We start from the raw sequence: 27,567 nt of genomic DNA, 5'->3' as shown, positions 1-27,567 counted from the left end.
AGGTTTCATGACGAAATGACAATTCAGGAAGGTTACTGACACCCAAAAAAAAAGGTGGTGCTTGCGACGTACTTGCCTCTGCTGTAGCTCACTGACAAGTCAAGGGGCGTTCTAGGGGAACACAGACCACACTGAGCGTGCAGGGAGAAGGGAAACTCAAGAAAACTTCCACTTAAAAAAAAACAATGCAGTTCAGACCAACACGCTGACGCAAGCACAGATACCCTCCAATAGTGAGAACGGCAGGATTAAAAGTCAAAAAAAGGAGGCAGTCAAGCATTTCCAAAGTCCAGTAAGACTTGCCCCCATTGTAATCAAGCAGATTAATGGATTGCAGGAGGAATGTGGCCAGCCCCATTCTTTGGAGGGATCATCCCCCATTCTAAATCCAACTGCAAAACTTCTTGGGCTGAAGAGGAAACGGAAAAGGAAGGTACGGAATCTTCCCCATTAGGGAGAAACGCTGTGTGTGCTTCCCAATCGAGAGACTTTCACCATCTCCACCCACCCCTCCCACCCGCCTTCTGTTACAAAGCACGATGCAATCACACCCAAAAAAGACCCCCAAGGATGATTAACAAAAACCACATTTTACAGGGCACACATCAAAATAACCAGCTCACAAAATTAAAATGCTTTAAATATTTAACAAGAAAAAATGTGTTACCTAACTGGCAAGTTTTGCCCATCCATTGCTGCGGGCAAATACATTTGAAGCCATCAACCATATCCTGGCATGTACCGCCATGGGCGCAGGGGTTCGGAGCACAGTCGTCGATATCTATACAAATAGGAAAAAAGAGAGGCAAATTAGCAAGAGGAAAAACTCCACAATTGCATTCGAGTTTAGTCTGCGGTCTGTCAGTCTCTTTCCCTCCCCCACAGCCCTCAGTTTTTAAAATCTTGCTTTTAGATTCATTCAGGATGCCCCGCTGATTTAAACTGCAGAGTCAGAAGAACGGCCCGGTCCAGCCTTCTCCAGTGCTGTGCCATCGCGGTACTCACCAACACTGCAAGTCGGACCAGTCCAGCCAGGGAGGCAGAGGCATTCGAACCCCAGGGCCGTTTCTGAACAGCTTCCCCCGTGATGGCAGGGATCAGAGATGCAAGCGTGCTCGGCTGCAAGGCGAAGGAAATACCGATCAGCGAATCCACATTCATCCTTACACACCATAACCTGCTCTGACCATTCATTGTCTTTATGATTCATTACTGTCACATGTATTAATAGTGAAAAGTATTCCTTCTTGCACACTATACAGACACAGCATAGAGTACACAGAGGAGGAGGACAGGAGGGTGGTGAGGGTCTGGAACAAGCTGCCAGAGGTAGTAGAAGAGGTGGACACAATTTTGTCTTTTGTAAAACGGTTAGACAGTTACATGGGTATAGAGGGATATGGGCCAAGTGTGGACAAGTTGGGCCGAAGGGCCTGTTTCCATGCTGCAAACCTCTGACTCAGAGCGCACAGAATGTAGTGTTACATTCATAGCAAGTGTAGAGCAAGATCAGTTTAAAACGGGATAGGTCCATTCCAAAGTCTGATGACAGCAGAGAAGCAGCTGTTCTGGGGTCGGCTGGTACACGACTTGTGTATCTTCTTCCTGTAGGAAGGCAGTGGAAGAGAGCGTACGTCCCGGGGTGTGTGGGATCCTCGATTACACTGGCTGCTTTGTCAAGGCAGCGTAGACAGAGTCAATGAACGGGAGGCTGGTTTGCGCGACGGACTGGGCTACGTTCACAACCCTTTGTAGTTTCTTGCGGTCTCGGGCAGAGCAGGAGCTGTGATACATCTGGAAAGAATGTTTTCAATGGTGTATCCGTAAAAATTGCTCTCTCCTCTGTGAATGTGTTTTTTTTTTGGGAGTACAGATCCCACGTTCTCTTTAGCTGCCCCATGATTTCAGAGACAATAATTTTTATTCCAAAATGACCTAACGCACCCTGACTTAATCCAGAAACCAGATTCCCAGCTGCAGGGATTTAGTGGGGGGTGGGGGGTGGGGGGTGAATCCTTGGTGCTTGTTTCAAATTTTAAGTTTAAAATCTTGACACAACTAAAATGAAGCAAGAAGTTGATAAAAACGGACTGATCTTTTGTACTCGAACGTGGGTAAACCGGGACAGGATGTTTAAAAAAAACCTCTTAGAAACCAAATACCACTCAGTCAGGGCCTGAGAAGATTCGATCGCTGCAAGTAATTGCTACAATTTGCTAATAAAGCCATTAACAAGAGTGATGCATCACAAAAGAGAGGTAGATAAATAGCTGGACAGAACAAAAAGTCACCACACACCAGCCAGCCAACTCAGCAATTTGCTTAGTGCTTCCTCTGCTGCATGTCTGAGGAGAACTGAAAGGTTTGCAGAAAGGCAGGAATATGTCTCAAGAACAGCACAGTTACACATAATACACCGAAAATAGAGGGCTCCGAATTTCCTTCCAAACGTGGGCATTCCCCTGTTCTGCTCTTCACAATTTAATCCTTAATGGCAATATACTTTCAACTACTTTCCCTTGTTCAATGGTCTCCTATTCCCTACCTGAAACCAGAACAGCCTAGCACAGGAGGCCATTCGACCCATCCAGGCAGTGCCAGCTCTTGTGAAGAGCGATCCGGTTAGACCCACTCTCCGTATCCTCCACCCCAGTTTACCTCCTTCAAAACATTCACCCAATTCCTTTTCCAAAGCTGCTATTGAGTATGCATGACTGGGGGGTGTTGGTTAGGGGGACTGACCATGGTAAACTGCCCGAGTACCCAAGGATCTCAGGTTAGGGGGGCTGGCCACGCCTAAACTGCCCCTCAAGTGTCCAATGATGTGCAGGTTATTGGGGGTAAAAAATGTGGTGTTACTGGGATAGGGCCTGGGTAAGATGTTCCATTGTACAGTCAGCACAGACTCAATGGGCTGAATGGCCTCCTGTTGCACTGCAGGGATTCCACGCTTCTGTGAAGATGTGGAACTCAACTAGCACAAACAGCAGTCGAGACGAATGGAATAGCTGCATTTGTGGGGAATGTGACTCAGGCACTCGAGGGGGGGGAGACATGGATCGAGTTAGACGCAGAGGGGTCGGAGGCAGTTCACAAGGAACATTTACACGTACTGTAAATAGTTTGCCAGTCGAAGTGCTAACACTCACCTATTTCACAGTTTTGCCCAGAGTAGCCATCGGAGCAAGTACATTGGTATTTGTCTGGTCCAGTGTTGCTACAGGTACCACTATTCAGACAGGGCTGGTGTGTCCCACAGTAATTTAAATCTGAAACGCATGGATATGGAGGAATCTGATTAGACACTAACCGCATTACATCGACAGCAGAAAACTACAGATGCTGGAAATATTACAAGAACAAAAAACTAGATAGGGACAGATCGAAAGGTTTGATTTTTTTCATTCATTCTTGGGACCTGCGCATTCCTGGCTGGGCCAGCATTTATTGCCCATCCCTAGTTGCTCGAGGGCAGCTGAGGGTCAACCACATTGCTGTGGCTGTGGAATCACACGTAGGCCAGACCAGGTAAAGACAGCAGATTTCCTTCCCTAAAGGACGTTGGTGAACCAGATGCATTTTTCCAACAATGCTTTCACGGTTATTCTTAATTCCAGATATTTTTATTGGATTCAAATTCCATCTGCCATGGCGGTATTCGAACCCGGGTCCCCAGAACATTAGCTGGGCTTCTGGATTAAGAGCCTGGCGATAATACCACTTAGGCCACCACCTCCCCTTATTGTGATGAAGCTGCGCCAAACATTAATCCTTTATTACGTTACTGACACGTCTGGTGCTCACTGGAAATTATTCAGTTTAAAAAGTGACTCGCCGGTCATTAACTCAGTCGTTCGCTTTTGTTGAATAAAAAGGTCGGAATCATCAGGAGGTTACCAAAGCAAATAAAAGACCTTTTTATTCCAACTCAAAAAAAAAACTTCACCCACCTACAATCTAAACGCTTAAATATTCCAAATACACATTCCCCCCTCTGCATTTCAGAACACTAGCAACTCACTCAACGTATCTACGCAGCTTTAGCCTACCTTTGTTACACAACTGACCACCCCAGTTAGTTTCACAGAGACACTGCCACGGTTCGATACAGGTACCATGGACACATCCCGGGTGAGGAATGCACTTGTCACAGTACAACCCCTGCCAGCCGTATTGGCACCTGTAAAACACATTAAAAAAAAAATTAATTATATTTTAAAAAAAAAACGACAAAGCCAAACCAACCGCTAATTTTTCGGCAGCACACAAGAGTGGTTACTTCCTCCCGCCACCGCTCCCCCCCCCACCCCCCAACCTTTTCTTCCTTTATTGATGCCTGATGAACAAATATTTAAGGCAGAATTTCCAACGCTTGGAAGCCAACTCTCACACAAAGAGTGACTGTTCAGCGAGGCACAGCGTGGCGCTACCAAACACAATCTCATCTCATTCCCAAAACCCTGCGGAACTGGAGTCAGAAAAGGCGAGTGTGTGTGTGTGTGTCTCACATTTGTCCTCACAGACAACATCAGATTTAGCTGAATCACGGGACTCGTTCGCGGATAATGGGGACTGGCAAATTAAACATTTTAGTGGTCTCGATATAAAACGGGAGAGGCCAAAAGAAACAACCCACCACACTATCTTCACTTCCAAAATTTCTATCAAACACCAACCCCCCCCCCCCCCCCCCACCCCCCACCACCACAACCACCAACCAACCCTGCTCAAAAGACCAACATTCAGCCACTTCCTGTGACCTTCAAAGCGACTGCGGGAAAGCAATTTACTTCTAAGGCTGATCCGTCCAACAGTTAAGGTTAGAACGATCAGCCTGTTGTATTTTGGTAGCTGTCTTTCATTTCATTCCTCCTCTTTTTCCCAGACACTGGCATTCCTTCACTTCCATATTCTTTTCCCAGCAAACTGAGGGGGTGTTTGGGGGGGGGGGGAGGAGAAGAGTGAGTTTAACTAGCTTCCAAACAATGACACACACACAGTTACAGCTAAATGCAACTTTAACGTTACCAGTCTTGACAGTAACAGGCAGTAAAGGCTGCAGCAGGCACACACACACACCAAGAATAGTAAATCACCGTCAAGATTCTGAGACTTGACTTGTGGAGGCTACTAGCAAAATAGTCAGACCAAGTGTCTCGGGAATCTTTTTAAGCTCTTAAATTGTTGCTATCCAAAAGCAAGTTTCCATTCCCAAGTTGTCTCCTGATGGATATATCACAACACGAGTCTCCCAAATTGACCATAATTTTTAACTCATTTAGACCAAATGTTATAAAAAGATAGTGGGTGGCACAGTGACAAGTACTGCTGCCTCACAGCACCAAGGATCCAGGTTCGATTCCTGGCTTGGATCACTGTCCCGTGCAGAGTACGTCCAAGCAGGTTTCCTCCAACAGTCCAAAAGGCGAACCAGTTAGTAAAAGTAAAGTTTGTTAGTCACAAGTAAGGCTTACATTAACACTGCAATGAAGTTACTGTGAAATTCCCCTCGTCCCCACACTCTGGCACCTGTTTGGATCAATGTACCCTAACCCGCACAACTTTTAAACTGTGCGAAGAAACTGGAAGGAAACCCATGCAGACACGGGGAGACTGTGCAAACTCCACACAGATAGTGACCGGTTAGGTGCATTGGCCACGCTAAATTCTCCCTCAGTGTACCTGAAGAGGCGCCAGCGTGGCAACTAGGGGACTTTTCACAGTAACTTCACTGCAGTGTTAATATAAGCCTAATGGTGACACTAACAAATAAAACTTAAAAACAAAACTTAAGATGCTTTCCTCAATTATGGTTTAGAGGTGGGTGTGGGTAAAGGAGGAAAGATACTTCTTAAAATCAGAACGACTTTAAAAAAAGTTGCCGCATTAAGGCTTGCAATTAAGGTTCTCGACAAGCAGCCTGCTAATTCACTGGCGTTTTAAAAGCTTATCTAAATGGGAAACAAGAGATCTGTAAACAGACAGTTGACATTGAATCAAAGACTAAGTGGTACAAAGGCAATTAACCCAAGGCTGTGAATAAATCAAAAATAAACTTGCCTAGATGAGTCTTTCCACTGGAAGTCAGAATAATTCCAAAAGGCTCATTGTATTAGTGTTTCAAAACAAAATCCATCTATTAACTTTCGGTAGCAAAGCTCCGCAAAAAAAAAATTCTAATTAAAGCAAGCATGAATGTACAGACTCAATGGGCTGTAGGCTAGTAGATGTTTACAGTCTCAAATTGTTAACTCACCCTCTCCCCACCCCCAATGCAACAGAACCAGCTAAACATCTTAGGAGGGCGTTGCAATTGTGGATAATATTAAAAATAAAGATCATTTGCAATCTTTTAAAAAGGTCAGCGGCCCGTGTAAATCGAGTGACTCACTGTCAATGAAAAATGACTTATCTGGAAAACTGAGGGTACTGAGGAATTGTGGGGGGTGGGGGTGGCTATCGCTCCCAGCTAAGAGACCACTCAGTCTCAAAATCAAACAACAACAAGGCCAGGGAAGGGATACGCGCTCTTCCGAAAAAGGAAAATAACCCAGCATTAGGTATTAATCCAGAACAGACCCTGCCACAAATGAGTTGCCCTGTTGTAATACGCTTCTGCACCGGGGCAAGTTCTCATGGGAAATCCTGCACAATTTCCACCGGTTCTGCACAGATGAGCAACCTTAGCCCGGCAGGAAAAAATCAGGAGCCGAGGTTAGCACAGCAGAAAGCACTCGAGCGCTAACTAAGCTTTTTTAATTATTAGATGGCTTGCAGACAGCAATCCTTATATATATATATAATATATATGTCCCCCAACCCAGATCAGCATTGAAATGCTGCAATTACACAAAGCCAAAAAAGTCATTTCAGGCCCCACAATACAAAACATTATTGAACGCAGGGCCTAGGTTTCTCCCAAATGTCTTGGTCCCCAACGACCACCACCCCCCCCCCCCCCCCCCCAACTAACCTACAGATAGGTCAGGCAGCCAGCTGTGGCACAAAATGAGGAAGCCATTGTTTAAAGAAAAAGGACACAAGTGTGCAGTTGAGAGCCACACAGCTATGCAAATGAACTGTGGGAACGCTGCACCTTAAGTAAATAGTCAGCAATGCATGGCCCAGACACACAAGCGGGGAGGTGAGGTGTGGAGGCCCAGAATCCCAGGAAAACAAAGCAGGCCGCGCTGGTTCAAATCGCTCTAATCCACCCCACCCCCGTTTGGTTATGTTTACTCTGACCACCTCAGCACAGTCGCTTCCCCCGGTACAAATCTCAACATCTGCTCTGACTCCATCCCACCAGCAATTAGCTAAAAAAAACAGAGAGAGAGAGGGAGGGGGAATTGAAAAAAGGTTTAACTCAGGCCCCCCAAATCTGGTCAGATAACCTTCATTGGATTAAGAGGCAGCTGTGGGCACATTAGCCGCATCTGTATGTCAGAAGCGGCAGGTATAACTCAGAGCAGCATCTCTCCAGAGAGCAGCAGCCTCGCAGGAGGAAAATTAAACGGACTTTAAAGCAATTTGCACAGCTACCTGCCATTACCAAAACGTGGAATGAGTTAAGTGAAGCGTTTTATCCCACTCCCCCACCTCATCCTCCACTCCATCTCCCCGAGCGCGCACCTTTTAAACGCAGGGTGGCATGGTGCCAGGGACCCAGGTTCAATTCCCAGCTCGGGTCACTGTCTGTGCAGACTCCGCACATTCTCCCTGTGTCTGCGTGGGTTTCCTCCGGGTGCTCCGGTTTCCTCCCACAGTCCGAAAGACCTGCGGGTTAGATGGATTGGCCGTGCTAAATTCTCCTTCAGCGTACCCGAACAGGCACCGGAGTGTGGCAACTAGGGGATTTTCACAGTAACTTCATTGCAGTGTTGTGACTCTAATAAATGCTAACTTACTTAACACAAGGTCCTATCTTAAGACAGCAGTGATGGTTTGGGAATTTGGCACTGTATATATAAAGATACAGTGAGAGGTCTAGACTTACAAACCAAAGTCGGGGAGTTGGACTTATGAACCCACAACTTTCTGACAAATGCAACGTTTCTGAGCTAAGCATTACAGCAATTATTCTTGGCATCTCATTCCTATTGCATAAGCATTGAAAGCACAGAACCTGGAGCCGTGATCCAGCGCTACCCAGGGAGGCTATGAGCAAAGATTTCTGATGGAGAGCCCAGCGAAAAGATTCACACCAACTTCTGTCTCGCTTAGGGAGAACTTATGAAAAGTACCAGCTGTGGCTCAAGTGGGTAATGTTATCAGCAAGTCTTCAGCCCAAAGCCTAGGCTGACAATCCAAGAATCCATTTTCTATTGTAGCTCTTGGGACTAAAGGGGGTCAGAAGGATATTGGGCAGGGGCTGGAGGAAATCAGGATATTGAATTCGATGATCAGCCATGGTCATAATGAATGGTGAAGCAGGCTCGAAAGGCCTCATCCTAACTATGAGGGGACAGTGAATAAACTGGGACTGTTCTTGGAAAAACGGAGACTTAGGGGCGACTTGATAGAAGTTTATGAGGTGCACAGATAGTTGGAAGCTTTTTCCCCAGGGTGGAAATGACAATTATAAAAAGGGCACAAGTTCAAGATAAGGCTGGGGAGGTTGAGTGGAGACATGCGGGGGAAGTCTTTTTTTTTTGTACACAAGGTGGTGGGGGCCTGGTGCCAAGTGAGGTGGTTGAGGCAGTTACGTTAGCCACATTTAAGACTTAACCAGGTCGGCACCTGAACAGACAGGCTACAGAGAGATACGGGCAGTTGGTCTGGATAGGACAGTGTGATTGGTGTAGGCTTGTGAGGGCCGAAGGGCCTGTTCCGGTGCCGTACTGTTCTCTGTTCACCAAAAAAACAACTCTGGTGGTTAGCGGTTTGCGGTGCACAAAATTAGCTGCCGCGTTTCCAACGTTGCCGCAGTCACTACATTTCACTGCGACGTCCGACGCTTGGGAGAGATGCTAAAGAAACGCAAGTCGCTCTTTTCCAAGAGTTTCCGCATGTTTTTAAACAAGCGTTCCAGGTTTCCACTCCGGCACTGCTCCCCGCCCTGTGCCCACTCACGCTCGGATTTACAGGAGGGACCCAGTGCCGGAGGAGGGGGGGGAGGAAGGATGCGTTTACCTGCAATTCCCGGGAACTTTGCAGGAGCCGTGCTCGGGGCTACAGCCCTGACGACAGATCGCTGGAATGGAAAAGGAAGATATTACAATTCAACAAACATAAAAAGGCCCTGTAAATAAACCAAATATTCACCCCCACTGCATTATATAAACAACCCAAAAATCTAGGAGAGGGGGGGGGAAAAAAAACAAAATAAAAAGGCGGCTAACCTTTGTTACAGTCATGACCCATCCAGCCCTCCAAACAGGTCTTGTTGCCATTGTGATCGCAGGTATAGTGCCCAAAGAAATCATCCCGTGGTCTGCAGAACTTGTTACAGCCAAAGCCATAGTAGTGTTCGTCACACATCACCCGGATCTGATACTCAAAGTGGGCAACGGCACCGTTGTGTCTCAGGGTTTGCCACTGGTGGCTGGGGTTGATCATCCCCGAGTAAACCGCCTTCTCTATCGTGTCGCCTGGACCTGCAGGAGATAAAAATAACAAAGTTAGGTCAGTGACAAGAACGTTTGGAAACTGGTTAAGCAGCTATTTTGACTTAACGATTGCCCTCGTTCTCAAGGTCATGTGGCCATGACCCAAATTTTTTTTTAATTCATTTGTGGGACATGGGCGTCGCTGGCTGGCCAACATTTATTGCCCATCCCTAGTTGCCCTTGGAGACCAGTTGAGAGTCAACCACATTGCTGTGGCTCTGCAGTCACATGTAGGCCAGACCAGGTAAGGACGGCAGATTTCCCTCCCTAAAGGGCATTAGTGAACCAGATGGGTTTTTCCAACAATTGACACTGATTTCATGGTCATCAGTAAATTCTTAATTTCAGATTTTTACTGAATTCAAATTCCACCATCTGCCGTGACGGGATTCGAATCCGGGTTCCCCAGAATATCAGCTGAGTTTCTGGATTAATAGTCTAGCAATAAAACTGCTAGGCCATTGCCTGCCCAAAAGAACAGACTGAATGATATCCCCTCTTGACCTGTCACCATATATTCGCATAGTGAAAAGCATTCTTTCTTACACGCTATACAGAAAACATACTGTTCATAGAGAAGGAAAGGAGGTGGTGAAGAGTGTAGTGTTAGTCATAGCTAGGATGCAGAGAAAGATCAACTTAGTACGAGATAGGTCCATTCAAAAAAGTCTGAAGGCAGCAAGGAAGAAGCTATTCTCGAGTCGGTTACTCCTGCTCCTATTTCTTATGTTGGCATGTAACCTTTTTCCCGATGGAAGATGGTGGGAGAGAGAACGTCCAGGGTGCGTGGGGTCCTTGACTGTACTGACAGCTTACCTGTTCCTTGGCAGAACAGTTCCTGCTGCATGCATTGAGTCTTTAACAGAATGCAGATGTCTGTACTGTGATACCAGTGCTCTATAAAGCAATTGGATTAGATGGGTATAGAGGGCCAAATGTGGGCAACTGGAATTAGCTTAGCTATTTTGAAAGAGAAAAAGGATGGCATGGAGAAGTTGGGCCGAAGGGCCTGTTTCCATGATGTAAACTTGTCTCTCTCTACTGGGGGGGCTCTCTATTTGAATGCCGACAGTGTTTACAGAACATTCAGCACTAGGGGTCCTGTTAAAAATGCAACATTAGTGCATCGCCTTGCCCCCTCCCCCTTTGCTGAGAAGCCCAACGTTGTGGTAGGGCAGTGATCAACCAGGTTTGCTCAAATTAAAACCAAAGTTCCACGCTGGGTGACACATATTCTCGACCCAGGAGCGAGCTGGCAGCAATCACACATCTGTAAACACTGGAGATTACACTTCTCCGGCGTGGCAGGTTCCGAGGCCCCTCCAGAGAGGTTTTCACACCGTGCTCAGAATCCGTGTGGTACACTGCCTCTCAGATGTCATCTATTATTAGCTGCCACCTTCTGGCTTCAAAACCAACCTCACAACAGCGTCTCTTAATTATACCGCCAAAATATTATTTCGCATCAAACTGACACTTGGGAGAGATTCGCGGCATTTGACAGCGTTCCTCCAGTCCGACGACAACCCAACTTAACACTTCCTTTAAAACCTGCTGCCGGCAGCACTTGGCTGGAGAGTGAAGATTTATCGTAAAACATCCAGAATGTCGGCACACGGTTAGCGAAGGGCGGCAACACCGCACCGCTCCAAATCCACATCAAATCGTGGAAGAAAATCAGCCCAGCCTCTTGGTGCAGGAGAGAAGGACCACAGTAACCATCCCAGACTATACACAAATACCCACTCAGATTTTGCTGCAATGTCCCGCCAAAGTTTTTCTCCTTGCACTCATCAGAACAAAATGGCAAGCATTCCAAATTTCAAGCAAGCACAGTACACGGGGGGGAAAAAAGGAATATGGTTAGGTCATACACCTTTGTTAAATGACCCAGGAGCCTATAGTTCCCCATGGCAATGAGTCTGCGCCAACTGATCAGCCCCCTCTCTCCCCCCAACAGTACTTGTCACAGATAGGGGGAGGCGATGGCTTAGTGGTATTATCGCTAGACTACTAATCCAGAAACTCAGCTAAAATGAACCAGGGTCCCCAGAACAAATCCCACCGCGGCAGATGAAAAAATCTGGAATTAAGAATCTACTGATGACCATGAAACCATTGTTGGAAAAACCCATCTGGCTCAATGATGTCCTTTAGTGAAGGAAATCTACTGTCCTTACTTGGTCTGGCCTACATGTGATTCCAGATCCGGAGCAATGTGGTTGACTCTCAGCTCCTCTCCAAGGGCAATTAGGGATGGGCAATAAATGCTGGCCAGCCAGCAATACTCCATGTCCCACAAATGAATTAAAAAGACGGGAGCAGGAGGCCATTAGGCCCTTCGAACCTGCACTGCCATTCATCGTGATCATGGCTGATCATCCAATTCAATAGCCTAATCCTGTCTTTTGCCCATAAACTTTATTCCCATTCACCCAAGTGCCATATCCAGCTATCTCTTGATTACATTCAATGTTTTCACATTGTGATAATGAATTCCACAGGCTCACCACTCTTTGGGTGAAGAAATGTCTCCTCATCTCCGCCCTCAATGGTCTACCCTGAATCTTCAGACTGTGACCCCTGGTTGTGGACACCCCCCACTATCAGGAACATCCTCCCTGCATCTAACCTGTCAGAATGTGACAAGTCTCTACGAGATCCCGCGCCCTGCCCCGCACCCCCCCCCCAACCCCCATTCGTCTGAACTCCAGCGCAAACAATCCTAACCTCGTCAATCTCTCCTCATTATCAGTCCTGCCATCCCCAGAATCACTTAGTAAACGTGTTGGTGAACTAGATTGTTCCTTGTGCGCTATACAGACAAACATACTGTTCAGAGAAGGAAAGAGTGCAGAATATATTATGCTAGGATCAGAGCCAGAAAGATCAACTTAACAAGGGATTGAAATAGAACAGTGTTAGAGAACTTATAAGGGTTAGAGTTTTAAAAACATTGAACGATGTCAAAGATAGAATTAGGGAGTGTCCTGGGAACAGTTCGCAAGTAGTCGCCACACTCCGGCGCCATCTTGAATCCATCTCTCTCATCATATTATCTTGTGATTTTTGCAATTTGACATTCTTGCATTTGTCCTGATGAGTGCAAGATGCAAAGATTCAACAACACGTCTCTTTTTCAGAAAGATGATACGTTGCCCCTTTAACGCAAGTTAATGTTATGAAAAATTTTAACCATATAGGAGGTGACTTTTAATTTTAGAAGAGGATATAATTCAGTGCAGGAGGCGAAGTAACTGGCATATCAGCTTAGAGACTTGTGTCCACAGAACATGAACATGAGGATAGTTATGCAGGGTTTTAATTTCTCTAAAAGATGCTGCCAGCATTACTGTATGTCAGTCACTTTAATATGTTAAACAAACTCTCGTCTCAGACCCGTAGTCAGCAGGCTTAATTCAACTGAAACCAGATAGGATGACTGCTTCAAACCATTATAAACCTACTCTAGTCGTTAGTATAGAATCCCTACAGCGCAAGAGGCCATTCAATCCATTAAATCTATACTGGCTCTTCGACGAGAGAATCCCACCCAGACCCAGCCCTACCTCCGTTACCCATTCACAATGGCCACTCCACCTAACCTACATATCTTTGAATACTAAGAGACAATTTAGCATGGTCAATCCACCTAACCTACATATCTTTGAATACTAAGAGACAATTTAGCATGGTCAATCCACCTAACCTACATATCTTTGGACCATAGGAGGAAACCAGAGCACCCCGAGGAAACCCACAACGAAACGGGGAAAGTGCGCAAACTCCAGACAGAGTGACTTGAAGCCAGGATCGAACCAGCGCCCTGGGGCTGAGGCAGCAGTGCTAACCACTGTGCCGCCCATTTTTCTGGGGCATTAATAACCGGAAGGCCACTTAAAAAAAAATCTACCAAAAAGTGGCACTCGTCCAAAGATGTCACCCAACGAGCTTGCCGAGTGAACGAGTGGCTGTGTCACAGCTCTGCAGGACATTTAGTGCATCTCCATTAAGTTCCCACGACACTCAGCCACCATCAACTTTTAAACTAACAGATTAAAACGTACCCGACTGCCCAGACAAACCACACAGAAGAATGTCAACTCTCACGTCTCCCCCCCAACCTCCAGCAGACCTTGGGAGAAAAAGCAAAGTATTCATTTCCAAATCTGCATAATAAGCAGCTCATTACAGGGTGTGGCAAGGAAGTTATTTCCTAAGCTTACACTTCAGAACAATCGCACATTCCAAAGATATCCACCTGCATTTAAAACACATACTAAGGGACTTCATTTGGCCCGAGGTGTCATAAATAGAGAAATCATTCAAAAATACAGCTGTTCAAATAATAAACAACAGGCAAGTTTCCTGCAAATTAACACCATTCATTTAAGCGCAATAAAATGCGGACACGGGATAGTTCTTGCACATTCACCAGTAACCATTGTAGGGTGGCAGACTGGTTAGCAGGGGACCCCACTGAGTTTGATTCCTGGCTTGCGTCACTGCATGTGGAGTCTGCACATTCTCCCCGTGTCTGCATGGGTTTCTTCCGGGTGCTCCAGTTTCCTCCCACACTCCAAAGACACGCTGGTTAGGTGCACTGGCCATGCTAAATTCTCCCTCAGCGTACCCAGAGTGTAGCAACTAGGGGATTTTCACAATAGCTGCACTGCTGTGTTAATGTAAGCCAACTTGTGACACTAACAAACAAACTCTAAACCATTAGTTAATGTCAAAAGACTGAGAAAATCGTTTTAGTATAGCATCTCAATCTGCAGGAACGTGCACCGCTAACCCATTCTGGGTCTTAATGCACATGCCAGATCCACCATTTTTGTATCTGCACTGGACACTAGGCAACTCGGATTATAGAACACTCCACGTAGCCTGCCACCAATTCATCAACACTCCCAACTTGGCTGTCATGGCAACACAACCACTGGCCAACCTCCAAGCCAAAAGCGATGGTTAACACTTCACCCACATTCAATCTAGATAAGCTAGCAAAAGGAACTTGCACAAGAGTCTAGATATTTAATTACTGTCACAAGTGGGCCTACATTTACACCGCAACAAAGTTACTGTGAAAATCCCCTAGTTGCCACACTCCGGCACCGGCTCGGATACAGTGAGGGAGAAATTAGCACGGCTGATGTGCCTTTGTGGGTGGCAGAGTGGTGAGCACTGTTGTGTCTCAGTGCCTGGGACCCAGGTTCAATTCCAGCCTCGGGTCACTGTCTTATGGAGTTTGCACATTTTTCCAGTGTCTGCGTGGGTTTCCTCCCAGTCCAAAGATGTGTGGGTTGGGCTGATTGGCCATGATTAATTAACCCTGTGTGTCAGGGACATTAGCAGGGTAAACGAAGGGTTATGGGAATAGGGCACGGGTGGGATTGTGGTCGGTGCAGACTCGATAGGCCAAATGGCCTCCCTCTGCACTGTAGGGATTCTATTTTATGATGCTACCCAGCACGTCTTTCGGACTGTGGGAGGAAACTGCAGCACTCAGGCAACCCATGCAGACACGGGGAGAATGTGCAGACTCCACGCAGACAGTGACCCGATGCTGGGATCGAACTCAGGTCCCTGGCACTGTAAGGCAGCAATGCTAACCACTGTGCTACCGCTATACTGAATCTCGTCACCAACTTTTAAACTAGTCCTCTTACTGGGATGGTTTTTCTAGAACCCCACAAGCCCCTGGATAGGTGTAAACTTGACTCATCTTTCTGCCATTACGGAAAATCGCCATAGAAACCAAACCCACTGTTTCAAGTCCAAAATCTATTCCTGCCACCCTCATTTAGCCAAGTGCAGCAGGAATAGATTAGCTGCCTTTCCACCATTCCCGCCTCACCCAGACACTTCCGTCATCTCCCCATCCCCAGTTTTTCTTAAAAACTGGTGTTTCTGGGACATGGCATTTATTGCCCATCCCTAGTTGCCCTTGGCGGGCAGTTGAGAGTCAACCACATTGCTGTGGCTCTGGAGTCACATGTAGGCCAGACAGGGTAAGAATGGCAGATTTCCTTCCCTAAAGGACATTAATGAACCAGATGGGTTTTTCCAACAATGCTTTCATGGTCATCAGTAGATTCTTAATTCTAGGTATTTTTTTTATTGAATTCAAAATTTCACCACCTGCCGTGGCAGGATTCGAACCCGGGTCCCCAGAATATCAGCTGAGTTTCTGGATTGTTAGTCTAGCGATAATACCACTAGGCCACTGCTTTCATGGACCCCAGATTGATGCAGGATGGCTACAATAAAATAACCATACCATTTTGTTGAAGCATTCACAGTATTATTACATCCTGGGCAATGACTGATTTGCCCTTGCGGAACTTCAGGATTTAGTTGAGGTGCAATGGTAAACCACTGGTCTTCCATAATCCCCTGTAATACCTGGGCCAGTCGGAAAAGCTGGGATTGTTCTCCATAAGGAGAGGGGCGGTCGACTGGAAGGTGACAGCAGTGTTCCAAAGGAGGAAGATTTGGACACAGTTCAACTTGATTCCAGGGTTGACATAGGAGGACAGATTAAACGGTTTGGGTTTATAATCGCTGGAGTTTAGTCGGAATGGGGCGGGGGGGGGATCTGATCGAGGTATATAAATTTTTATTTAAAAGAGGGATAGGTAGAGTAAATGTAGACCAAACATTTCTCCTCGTGGAGAACTTAAAACAAGAGCTCGCAGGTACAGGTTGAGAGGTGGTAGATTCAAAACTGATCAGAAGGAATACATCTCTCAGAGGGTGGCAAATTTGTGGAACTCGCTGCCCCATAGTGCAGGAGAGTCCAAATTGTTGAACAGATTCAAGATAGATACATTTCCAATTAAAAAAAAGGGTTAAAGGTGGATTTGAGAGCAGGGACAGATCCATTCATCTGCAGTTAAAAATGTTGATCTAGTTCCGCTGCATCTACGACAGGTAAGATTTCCCTCAATTTGCATGCATTTTATAAATACACGCACTTGAGAATCCAGAACTGATCCAGGCCAGGACTGGGGAGGGACAGTTGAGAAATGTTGTCACTGCTGGGGAGAATGCACGCGGCACATACATTACAGGTTTATGATATACAGTTGTGCATTCTCCCGCTGCTCAAGGCCGTGCAGGGTCCACATAACCGCAACACCTGCCATCGCCCGTCATCTGTACAAAACCGTTCCGATTGCCAAGTAAGGCCTGTTCCTCCTGGCTCGCTGCCTCCAAACCAACCCCATCCCCTCCCCCCTCCCCCACAGCCCACCTGTCAATGCACAAACAGTGGGAGCGGGAGAGAGAGAGTGCAGGCAGGGGGAACGGCAGCCTACATCCACCATCACTTTTAAAGTTGGTGGGGGGGGAATAAAGTGTCAATACCAAGGGGGAAATGGGAAAGCGGGGAGAAAAAGTTGTAAACAAAATTATTCAGCGACTAATGACTTGCCCACAAGCCAGCACCCCCAAGAGTCGCGAAATTGCCTCATGCACGTACAGCCTCTCCACTTTACCCAAAGCGGGAGCCCTTGCCGGTTTTTGAGTTAAAAAGTGGCACGGTGCGACGGTGCTTTTACTCAGCCCTGCTATTTATAATCGCACGCACAAATCTGTAACCCAAGTTAACTGGAACACTTACTGGTGTCATTATTATAGTCACAGGCTTCCACAATCAGAGTGTAGGATCTCTGCAAGACAAAAAAAGAGAAATAATATTAGACGTTACCGTCAAAAAGCAACACATTCTTTTAAAAGATGCCCATTCGAGAAAAAAAAATTGATACTTGCACTAGCCAGATACTATCTACATTGCTGCACAGAATTAAACATCTATGTTTTGAGTGAATTTTTTTTTTAATTGGCTTGTATCGGGGATTTTTTTTTAAATCAATAGGTTCTCATCGCCCTCCAACTCGGAAGTGTAGAGGGTAGATACCATTACATTTTCCCCTACCCCCATGCCACAAGTTAACTTGATCTTGCAGTTCCACTTCTCTTCCTTCTCCCTCTCCCCCACCTTCAAATATTTCACATTTAGCAAGACTCAGAACTCAAGAAGTTGTCAATTCCCCCGGCACAATAGACGCCGAGAGCCCTCCCCGTTTTTTTTGTTTGACCCCGCCACTGGTGTAAGTGAAGAACATTGAGGTGGAAGAGTTGAACACCGAGTGAGCACAATCCCAGGGGTTTACTGCATTTCAGCACCCCTTTCAAGACGCTTTGTCTGTCCCAGTCCATCACTGCTCCCACAAGTATCGGGTGTCAGAGGGCAGATCCTATGAATCTCAGCAGAAGAAAAGGAACATTTGCCTGCCTGCAGACAAAGGCCAGTGCAAAAAAGCATCCTGGAACAAAACACACCTACCACGCCACTTCTTTGGGCAGTGATACTGGAACCCTCACAACACTATCAGCATTGAAGAGTCACATCAGATAATGCTCACATACACACAAGCCTTGCCAGGCTGCTAAATCACGCCTTCAAATTTTATTAAAAGCAACACACTTGCTAATAGGAATAGCAGCGATCTTCATTCTGCACTCATACTGATTTGGGTTGTCTTTACTCCGGTTTTACAAGAGTCATCAGTTTTTTTATTTAAAAAAGACTCCCCGCCCCCCCCAGTTTAGAGAACTTGAGCTTAAATAACTACGCGGAAGATCAAAATGCTGACACCAAAACACCTCAACAGCGAACGGAACATTTGACATTTTACATTAGACACACAAAAAAAAAGGCGTGATAGACAACATTTTTTTTTGGACCGAGACTTAATTGTGTCATATTCAGAGCCAAGTGAAACTGAAGTTTCGCTCTCTGATAACTGTGGGAAAAAAGCTTTAACATGACCAAAACCAGGGCAAGTTCAGGCAAGTACCTCACGCCTCAATTTAAAAGACTCTCAACCTGCAGGTTCAAAAATAAAATCACTCGCCAGGTGATAGGATTGCTTAATTGCAACCAAGAGAGAAAAAAAACCTGATTTAAGCATGGGAAGCAATTTGAAATTGAGGGTTGCTTTTCAAGGTGTAGTAATTAGGGTTTGGATGAATTAAACTCCACGGTAAACAAGTCAACCCGCACACACCTCGGCAGCCAGGTTCAGCGCCACTATTTACGGCGAGGGGCACAGATTTACACCGCTTGGCACCAAAGGAAAGCATGCTCCATCCAAAATCTCAATTCAACACCATTTATACAGTGCCCTTTTAACAGAGCAAAACGGTCCAAACGTTTCACAGGAACGCAATCCAATAAAAAAAAGACAATCACACACAAAAAAATGAGAAGTATTGTTTCTCGTGCGCTATACAAAGTGTGTAGAGTACGTAAGGGAGGGAGTGCAGAATGCGTTACAGTCACAGATAGGGTGTAGAGAAAGATCAGCTTAAATATGAGGTAGGTCCATTCAAAAGTCTGATGGCAGCAGGGAAAAAGCTGTGCTCCAGCCAAGCAAGGAAACGTTGGGGGTAATTCCTAGAATCCCTACAGTGCAGGAGGAGGCCATTCAGCCCGCTGAGTCTGCACCGAGGGCAACCCACCCAGGCCCCATCCGAGTAACCCCATGCATTGACACCAAGAGGCAATTTGGCACGGCCAATCCACCCAACTTCCTTTCTTTGGAGTGTGGGAGGAAACCTGAGCAGATTCCAAAGGTGGTTAGGTTGATTGGCCATGCTAAATTAACCTGGTGTAAAATTGGCAGGTTGGAGAGCCTGAATGGGATTGTCATCGGCGCAGGCTCAATGGGCCAAAAAAGCCTCCTTCTGCACTGTAGGGATTCTCGAAGTCTAACGCGCAAACAGTCATCCAAGGCCAGAATTGAACCTGGGTCCCTGTTGCTGTGAGTCAGCGGTGCTAACCAAAAATCTTAGTTTTATAGAAGCAACGCTCAGGAGGGGGAAGGAGTGGGAAGAGGCGAAGGGAGGAAATTCCAAAGATTAGCACCTCAGAACAGCCAATGGTGGCAAGATTAGATTAAACAGGACTGTATGCCCTTCCACTTCTGACCTCTTGCACATCCTGAGGGTTTAGGGCTGGAGGAATTTGGGGATGGGGGGAGGCCACAGAAGGATCAGAGAGCAAGGGTGAGAATTTTAGGACTAAGCCAGAGTACATCTGTGGGCACAAGGGTCGAGAGATGGAAAGGGCTTGGTGAGATTCAGGGTGCACAGTTTTGAATGAGCTCAGGGCGACAAACGGGAAGATGGAGGCCAAATGGGGGCGAGGCAGAATGTAAAGAGAGACGGAACACCGTCACGCAAGTGGTACTGGAAAACATGCAGGTGCATGAGGATCGGTTAAACATTACAGTGGTTAGCACTGCTGCCTCACAAGGCCAAGGACCTGGGTTCGATTCCTGGCTTGGGTCATTGTCTGTGTAGAGACTGCATGTTCTCCCCATTTCTGCATGGGTTTCCCCGAGTTCCCTCCCAAAGGTGTGTAGGTTAGATGTGTAGGTCATGCTAAATTGCCCCTAGTGTCAGGGGATTAGCAGGGTAAATCTGTTGGGGTAGTGGGGATAGGGCCTGGGTGGGTGTGCCAAATGGCCTCCTTCTGCACTGTAGGGATTTTATGGATTATATAGGGGCAGGAAGGTTCAACTGTAAGAATGCCCAGGTACACTTAAGTCTTTGCCTTACAAGCGAAGAACAAGTCAGTTGACACAAGCTAGGAGGCACCAATTAACTTCTAATTCAAGATAAGAACAGAATTTTCAAATCAATGACAGTCACCATTCCACTCAAATGGCAGAAAACTCTTCAGAATCACAGAATACTACAGTGCAGAGGAGGCCCTTCAGCCCATCGAGCCTGCACTGACCTGCCCACCTAATCCCACTTGCCAGCACTTGTTACAGTGCGTCACGTACTCATCCAGGTACTTTTATTTTTGAAAAGGGATGCGAGTTATCCCGCCTCCACCACCCTCCCAGGCAGTGCGTGCCAGACCATCACTACACGTGTGTGTGTGTGTGTGTGTGTGTGTGTGTGTGTGTGTGTGTGTGTGTGTGTGTGTGTGTGTGTGGGGGGGGGGGGGGTGGTGGTGTTTTGGGGGGTGGGGAGGAAGAAGGAACTCCCTCAAATTCATAGAAGAATCCAACAGTGCAGAAAATCGCTGATCCCTGTCTATGGCCCTCTTGATTTCTGCTTTAAAAACATTATCTTCCCGCCCAAAACACAACAAGAAATCCAAAATGTTGTAAAAAAAAAACTAAACCTTCCAGGTCGCATTACTAGGTAAAAGAATAGTCTACGGTAGAGAAACAAGCTTGGTCATACTTAAATAGTGAGTATTAACACACAAGGAGTAGGCTTTTCCCATTAAAATTCCCCCCGGATGATTCACAGTCAGGTTATCAGTACTGGATAGATATCGGTATGCCGTTTATTTTTCCCAGGCTCAGACTTGACCTACGTTCATCACTGAATTAATGGGAAGTTCAAGACACACTGCAGTGATTCAGGCCAATATATCCGGCACAAAGAAACTATTCTGTCCATCATTATAATTGCTCAGTGTGCAGGAACCACGGTCCACCCACATTTACCAATAAAAATGTTAACTCTAATGGGGAAGGGGGGGGGGGGAAGAGGAGGGAGAAAGTCACGCTAAAAGCCACCTTTCCTCACATTAGATAGCGTCTCCATAAAAATACGTTGAAGTTATTGCCACAAATGCAGCCCTTCTGTAAACGCTGAACATTCCACTTTCCCCAAAAACTACATTTCTGACTACGCTGAGGTCACGTCTCAGTTTCACAAGTTTATTGTAACTTTTGTCCCCCATCCCCAAGATTTTAAAAAGAAACCAAACGTCAGTGTACACTACAAAACCGAACGCCAAAGGTATTGCCCGCTTCGGGATGGATGGAATGTACAAAGTTAGTTCCCTTCCCAGAATAAGCTCACGCCGTACCAGTAAGCTAGTTGAAGAGGATAGGGGACTGCACTATCAACATTTTAAAAAGTACAAGTCTAAACAATCATTTCAAAAACTTCCCATCACTGCTGTGTTGTTTATCAGTTGGCAGGGGCAATTGGGGGGGGGGGGGGGGCGGAAGGAAGCGAGCGAGGAGGATTGTTAGGGAAGGGAAGGAGAGCGACTCCGCGAGTTTTTGGGTGCAAGTCGATGAGATACAGCAGGGGGGGGGGGGGGGGGGGGGGGGCGACAGCTCAAGGTTAAAGGATGGCGGGGGGTGGGGTTCAGAGGACAATGAGGAGAGAGTGACCCCCGTGGAGGGAGAAAGGAAAGGACACAAAAAAAAAACACCACCTACATTTCCACCTCTGGTAATTATTTACCCTCTCTTCCTGCTGCCAGTTCCCTGAATTCACCTATTTCAAACACCTTTTAAAAAGGGATCTTGGCTCCCACCTGGTTCACAAATGCCACCCTTCACACATTCTGCCGAGCGGACCCACACAGCGCCAGGGGTCAATTCGGGTCACTGTCTGTGCAGAGTCTGCGTATTCCCCCCCCGTATCTGCATGGGTTTCCCCCGGTTTCCTCCCACACTCCAAAGAGGTGCGGGTTAGGTGGATCGGCCGTGCTAAATTGACCCTTAGTGTCAGGGGGATTAGCAGGGTAAATACATGGGGATCGGACCTGTGTGGGATTGTGGTTGGTGCAGACTCAATAGGCCAAATGGCGTGAAGGAATCCTACGGATGCATCCAGCTTCCCAACACCTTCAGATTTCCAAATCAATTATATTTCCATCTCAAATTGAGATGGGAGAATGTTAGAAGCATATGAATCTTATTTACATCTGTTACTACAAGTGCGGTGACATCAGTTGTCATTACCCTTGTACATTCAGTGCTACTGCTTGTCATTTTGCTTAATCAGCTTCTCCTAATTTTGAGTACACGCTTTAAACTTCATTAGTTTTCTATAAACATGATCAACTTTCACAACGCGTTTCGACTAGCTTTTCTTTGTCGCATCACTTGGAAAAAGCTCAAACCAGGAGTATTCTTACACCATGTTTAGTAGAGGGGAGGGGGGTCAGTGCTAAAACAGGGAGGTAGATACAAGAGCCTCCACATCGGTAATCATGGGGAGACCTTCAAGGCGGCTCGAGGCTCTGGATGTACACTGGCTAGACTGTGGTTAGCACTGCTGCCTCTCAGTGCCAGGGACCCAAGTTTGATTCCTGGTTTGGGTCTGTACATTCTCCCCATGTCTGCGTGGGTTCCCTCCAACAGCCTGAAAGACGTGCTGGTTAGGGTGTAAGGCCATCCTAAATTCTCCCTCAGTGTACCCGAACAGGCGCCAGAGTGTGGCAACTAGGGGATTTTCACAGCAACTTCACTGCAGTGTTAATCTCAGCCTACTTGCAGCACGAATAGATTTTAATTCTCCGACCTCGCCCACAGCTGGGATTATCCGGTGCTGCGCAGTGATTGAAGATTCCATTGCTCGGAGCGTTGGAGGCGGGTACTGTATACAGCCATGAGGCAAGAGGGTGGGTCCTGGTGGTAAAAGGGATGGGCCTAGTGTACAAGGTGTGGCTGACTCAGGAAAATTCCACTGAACTAGGGCGAGATTGAGCAAAGTAGAAATCATTCAGAAGTATCTGGAGGTTTTCACAAGCGAATGGGTACTTTCCAGGGCAAACTACTTGGCAAATCCTCAGGCTGTTCCCATCCTTGTCACAAGTAAGGCTTACATTAACACTGCAATGAAGTTACTGTGAAAATCCCCTAGTCGCCACACTCCGGCACCAGTTTGGGCACATTGAGGGAGAATTTAGCACAGTCAATGCACCTAACCAACACGCCTTTGGAGGAAACTGAAGCACCCGGAGGAAACCCATGCAGACATGGGGAGAATGTGCAGATTCCATACACAGAGTGACCCAAGCCCCTGGCACTATGCCACTGTCACACCTAGGCATGGTGAGGCAGCAGTGTTAACCACTGGGCCATTCCTTGCAGGAGGCAAGACATTTTCAACTGTGGACATATCAGCAACGCTGGCTAGAGGAAGACTGGAAGTGGTACACGACCATCAACACACATAAAAAAAGGTTATTCAGGTACAATCATTCGGTTTTTGGCTCATCCTCCAGTCCCACAATCTTCCAAAGGACGATGGACAACCTCTTACAAGGCATTCCCCAGGTTGCAGTCCACTGGGACAATATTTTAGTTACAGGTCAGACTGAGGGGGAGCATCTCAGCAACCAGATGGAGTTAAGATTTTCAGAGGCTAGGGCTGGGTCTGAAGAGGGAGCAAGTGTGTGTTTTCCTGAGGAGTACCCAGGTCACAGATTCACTGCACGATGCTCACATCCTGTGAAAGGGAAAGTTTGTGCGATTAAGGAAGTTCCAGAGCTCAGGAATGTGGCCAAAAGCTAAGGTCACTTGCAGGTTTGATAAACTATGATGGAAAGTTGTCAGACCTGTCTACCAGTGTTGACTCCACTGTACCTACTTGTGCACAAACAGAACCCAATGGAATTGGGAGGCCACGCAGAAGGCGGCTTTCAAACATATGCAAATCAGCTAAATTAATCTGATCCAAACAGATAGGGCAGCACGGTAGCACAGTGGTTAGCACTGCTGCTTCACAGCTCCAGGTTTCGATTCCTGGCTCGGGTCACTGCCTGTGCGGAGTTTGCACATTCTCCTCGTGTCTGCGTGGGTTTCCTCCCACAGTCCAACAATGTGCGGGGTTAGGTTGATTGGCCATGCTAAGAAATTGGCCCTTAGGGCCCAGGGACGTGTAGGTTAGAGGGATTAGTGGGTATATGTAGGGATATGGGGGTAGGGCCTGGGTGGGATTGTACTCGGTGCAGACTCGATGGGCCGAAGGGCCTCTTTCTGCACTGTAGGGCTCTATGATTTCTGCTATACGATGCCTCACCCTACAGTGTGGAGACTGTACTCTCATCTAATGGAGGGCAGGTCTGAAAAACCCATTGGTTTTGCATCTAGGGTGCTGACAAAGGACAGAGGTGGTCTCACTATTGAAAAGCGAAGTGAAAAGGTTCCAACAGTATCTCTATGGCCTTTCGTTCACCCTACATACCAACCACAAGCCTTTTCAGCAAGTTAATATATTCCTCCCATGGCTTCAGCAAGAAAACAGGTGCTTACATGGTCGATGTATCAGTACAGCACAGGGAAGAATGATGCTATCACAAGAGGTGTTGAGTTCTCTCCCTTTACTGGATTTGCCAACCCAGGTATCGTATCCGCCAGAGAAGATTTCCTTAGAGAGGCAGGCCCAATCTCCAGTTGGTACAAGGCAAATTAAGCAGTGGATGGACAGAGGTCCTGTCGCAAGTGTGCAGGATGGATGTGTATTTCAGGAGCTCAAGAATGGCCTGGACTGGTATGACCAATCTCGAGTCTGGGTGAAAATCGTGAGGCTTGTTCAGGTGCCTCTTGAAATAAGAGTCCAGCCAAGGTTGTATGTTTGGTGACCCAATATGGAGGTGTTGGGGAACAAAGTGAAACCCTGTTCTGCATATCAATGTAACCAGGCAAAGGCACCACTATGTCCTGGGAGGGGTGGCTCGACAGCCTATGGATGAGACTTCATGTGGATTTTGCAGGACCTTTCGTGGTCCATGTACTTTTAGTCTCTGTGGATGCTCACTCTAAACAGCGCACAGGGGCAACACTACAGCTTCTGTTGCTTTTACAACTTGGATTCTCTGGGTACAAGACGGAGCTGTTCCAAGAGTTGATGCAAAGGACTAGAACATGCCATATGCGTACCACATCTTTTCATCCAGCTTGCAAATGGTTTGGCAGCGCAAGCTGTTCAGATATTGATGGAAGAATTGAAGAGAATGATGTTACTTTAAGAACCAAGCTCTCAAAGTCCTTATTTCAGTATCGCATCCCGTCACAAACTACCGAGACTCTTACCAATCGAATTACTGGAAGACCAAAGTCTGCTCCGTCCAGTTCATAGAATCCCTATAATGCAGGAGGCCATTCAGCCCCTCGAGTCTGCACTGACCACAATCCCACCCAGGCCCTATCCCCATACATTTACCCTGACACCAAGGGGCAATTTTAGCATGCCCAATCCACGCACATCTTTGGACAAACATCAAAACAAGAGTGGCAAAGAGACAAGAAAAGCAGAAGAGACATTTTAACCCAATGATTGTGTTTATATCATAACTTTTGGCAATAACCAACTGCCATTCTTACTGGGGGCATAGCTTTAAGGCATGTGGGGCAAGATTTAAAGGAGATTACGAGGCAATTTTTTTTTTTTTACACAGTGTGGGTACTCACTGCTGGGGGAGGTAGTGAGAGCAGAATCGATAGTGACTTTTAAAGGAGCAACTTGACAAATATATGAATAGGATGGGAATAGAGGAATATGATCCTGGGATGGGTAGGGGGGGTTTTAGTTCAGATGGGCAGCAAGGTCAGTGAAGACTAGAAGGGCCTGTTCCTGAGCTGTAATTTTCTTTGCGACTCCCGGGAATCATTCCGAACCAAAGTGGTCTGCTTTCTTTGGCAGTGAAATGGGAGAGCTGTTCCCAGGCACCAAGATCAAACCAGTCCACAACAGGACTCAGAAAAGGGATCCAGATAACACAGTAGGAGGGAATGGTGCTGTGGAAATTCAGTAAGAAGTGATTCCTGGTGAACCAGGACTTGACTTCAGGACGGAGAAGGAGATATTCAACCTACTCCTGCACCCACAAGCTCAGCTGAACAAAGTCAAGCAACACCAGTCAGCAATGGTGCAACATAGCCACAAAGCTCCTGAAAGACATCTAATTAAGGCATTAGTTTCATTGCATTTGTCTCCTTCAGGGGATAGAGAGTGTTAGAGGGTGTTATTATTGCGCATCATATTCAAATCCATTGCTAATGTTATCATTAAGTGCTGTGACAGCAATGGAGATGCATAATAACACCACCACTATCAGGAAATATCTAACACACAGAGTGGAGAATCAGTTACGTGTTGCTCATTGAGTAGATAAATAATAGAAAGCAGAAATTACGCAAGTAGACAGGTTTACTTAAGTCACGATTGCAATCTTGGTCTGTGTCTTATGCAATGCTGCACTGCAGAAGCAGCAATCCATAACCATTAGCTAGTACAGCATTGTAGACCAGTCAGCCTCATGTCTGGGTTTGCTCTGGCGAAGAATCACAGAATCCCTACAGCACAGAGAGGCCATTCAGCCCATCGAGGCTTGCTATCCAGGCCCTATCCCCAAACATTTACCCTGCTACTCTCCCTTACACTGAAGGAGCAATTTAGTATGGCCAATCCATGTAACCTGTACATCTTTGAAACATGAGCACTCAGGAAACCCACGCAGACACGAGGAGAATGTGCAAATGCCACACAGTCACCCAAGGCCAGAATCAAACCCGGGTCCCTGGCGTTGTGAGGCAGCAGATTTAACCACCATACTGCTTATTTTGGAGCATCCCAACTTAACCTTCACCACATCCCAAACCTTGACAAGTTTTTGAACTAACCAGAGTACACTCCAAATCCCAACCACTATTACTGGATTTGATACATCCCATCAGCCTCTAGTTAATTTACCTCACCGTGTTGACACTGGGAACAGTTTTGCTTTAACGAAAACCCTTCATGATTTTAAACATTACCAAAGGGAGGAAAGTGATGGGTGTAAATTTGAGCATTCGCAATTAGCAGACTGGAGCGTATGGGTGGAGTTTTGTCCTGGAATGGTAGCAGGCGGGACATGGGACTATGCAAAGATCCATGGACCTCAGGTAGGTTTTTCTGGCTTTGGGGCGAGTGTGGCTAGAAAATCCCACCTCATCCGTTAATCCCTTCATTCGCATCCCAAACATTCAGGAAGTTTAAGCGAGGCAAAAAGGCCAATTAAAGTTCTCAACCTATCTTCCCTGCCTTCTCACATGCCAACCATGGTTCCAGTTAACACTGCTCTGGTCACTGAATCATAAGGCTGGAGTCTCACTTCTGGCTAGCAATAAGGGTG

The 27,567-nt window shown here is 46.6% G+C and overlaps 1 protein-coding gene across 1 annotated transcript in view; it reads right to left on the bottom strand.

Annotated features, from left to right (window-relative positions):
• Positions 1-27,567, bottom strand: part of jag1b (jagged canonical Notch ligand 1b) — a 65,050-nt gene that overhangs the window by 27,709 nt on the left and 9,774 nt on the right. Inside the window, exons 3-9 of the mRNA XM_080200015.1 lie at positions 17,236-17,284; positions 9,342-9,596; positions 9,133-9,193; positions 4,050-4,180; positions 3,150-3,269; positions 1,006-1,119; positions 668-781 (exon numbers count right to left, since the gene is read on the bottom strand). Of these exons, the coding sequence (XP_080056141.1) occupies positions 668-781; positions 1,006-1,119; positions 3,150-3,269; positions 4,050-4,180; positions 9,133-9,193; positions 9,342-9,596; positions 17,236-17,284 (844 nt within the window). The remainder of the gene's footprint in view (positions 1-667; positions 782-1,005; positions 1,120-3,149; positions 3,270-4,049; positions 4,181-9,132; positions 9,194-9,341; positions 9,597-17,235; positions 17,285-27,567) is intronic.

The sequence above is a fragment of the Carcharhinus amblyrhynchos genome, chromosome 12 (genome assembly GCF_965287045.1).
Source record: "Carcharhinus amblyrhynchos chromosome 12, sCarAmb.v2.hapA, whole genome shotgun sequence".
Taxonomy (NCBI): domain Eukaryota; kingdom Metazoa; phylum Chordata; class Chondrichthyes; order Carcharhiniformes; family Carcharhinidae; genus Carcharhinus; species Carcharhinus amblyrhynchos.
This window is presented reverse-complemented; position numbering and strand designations above follow the sequence as displayed.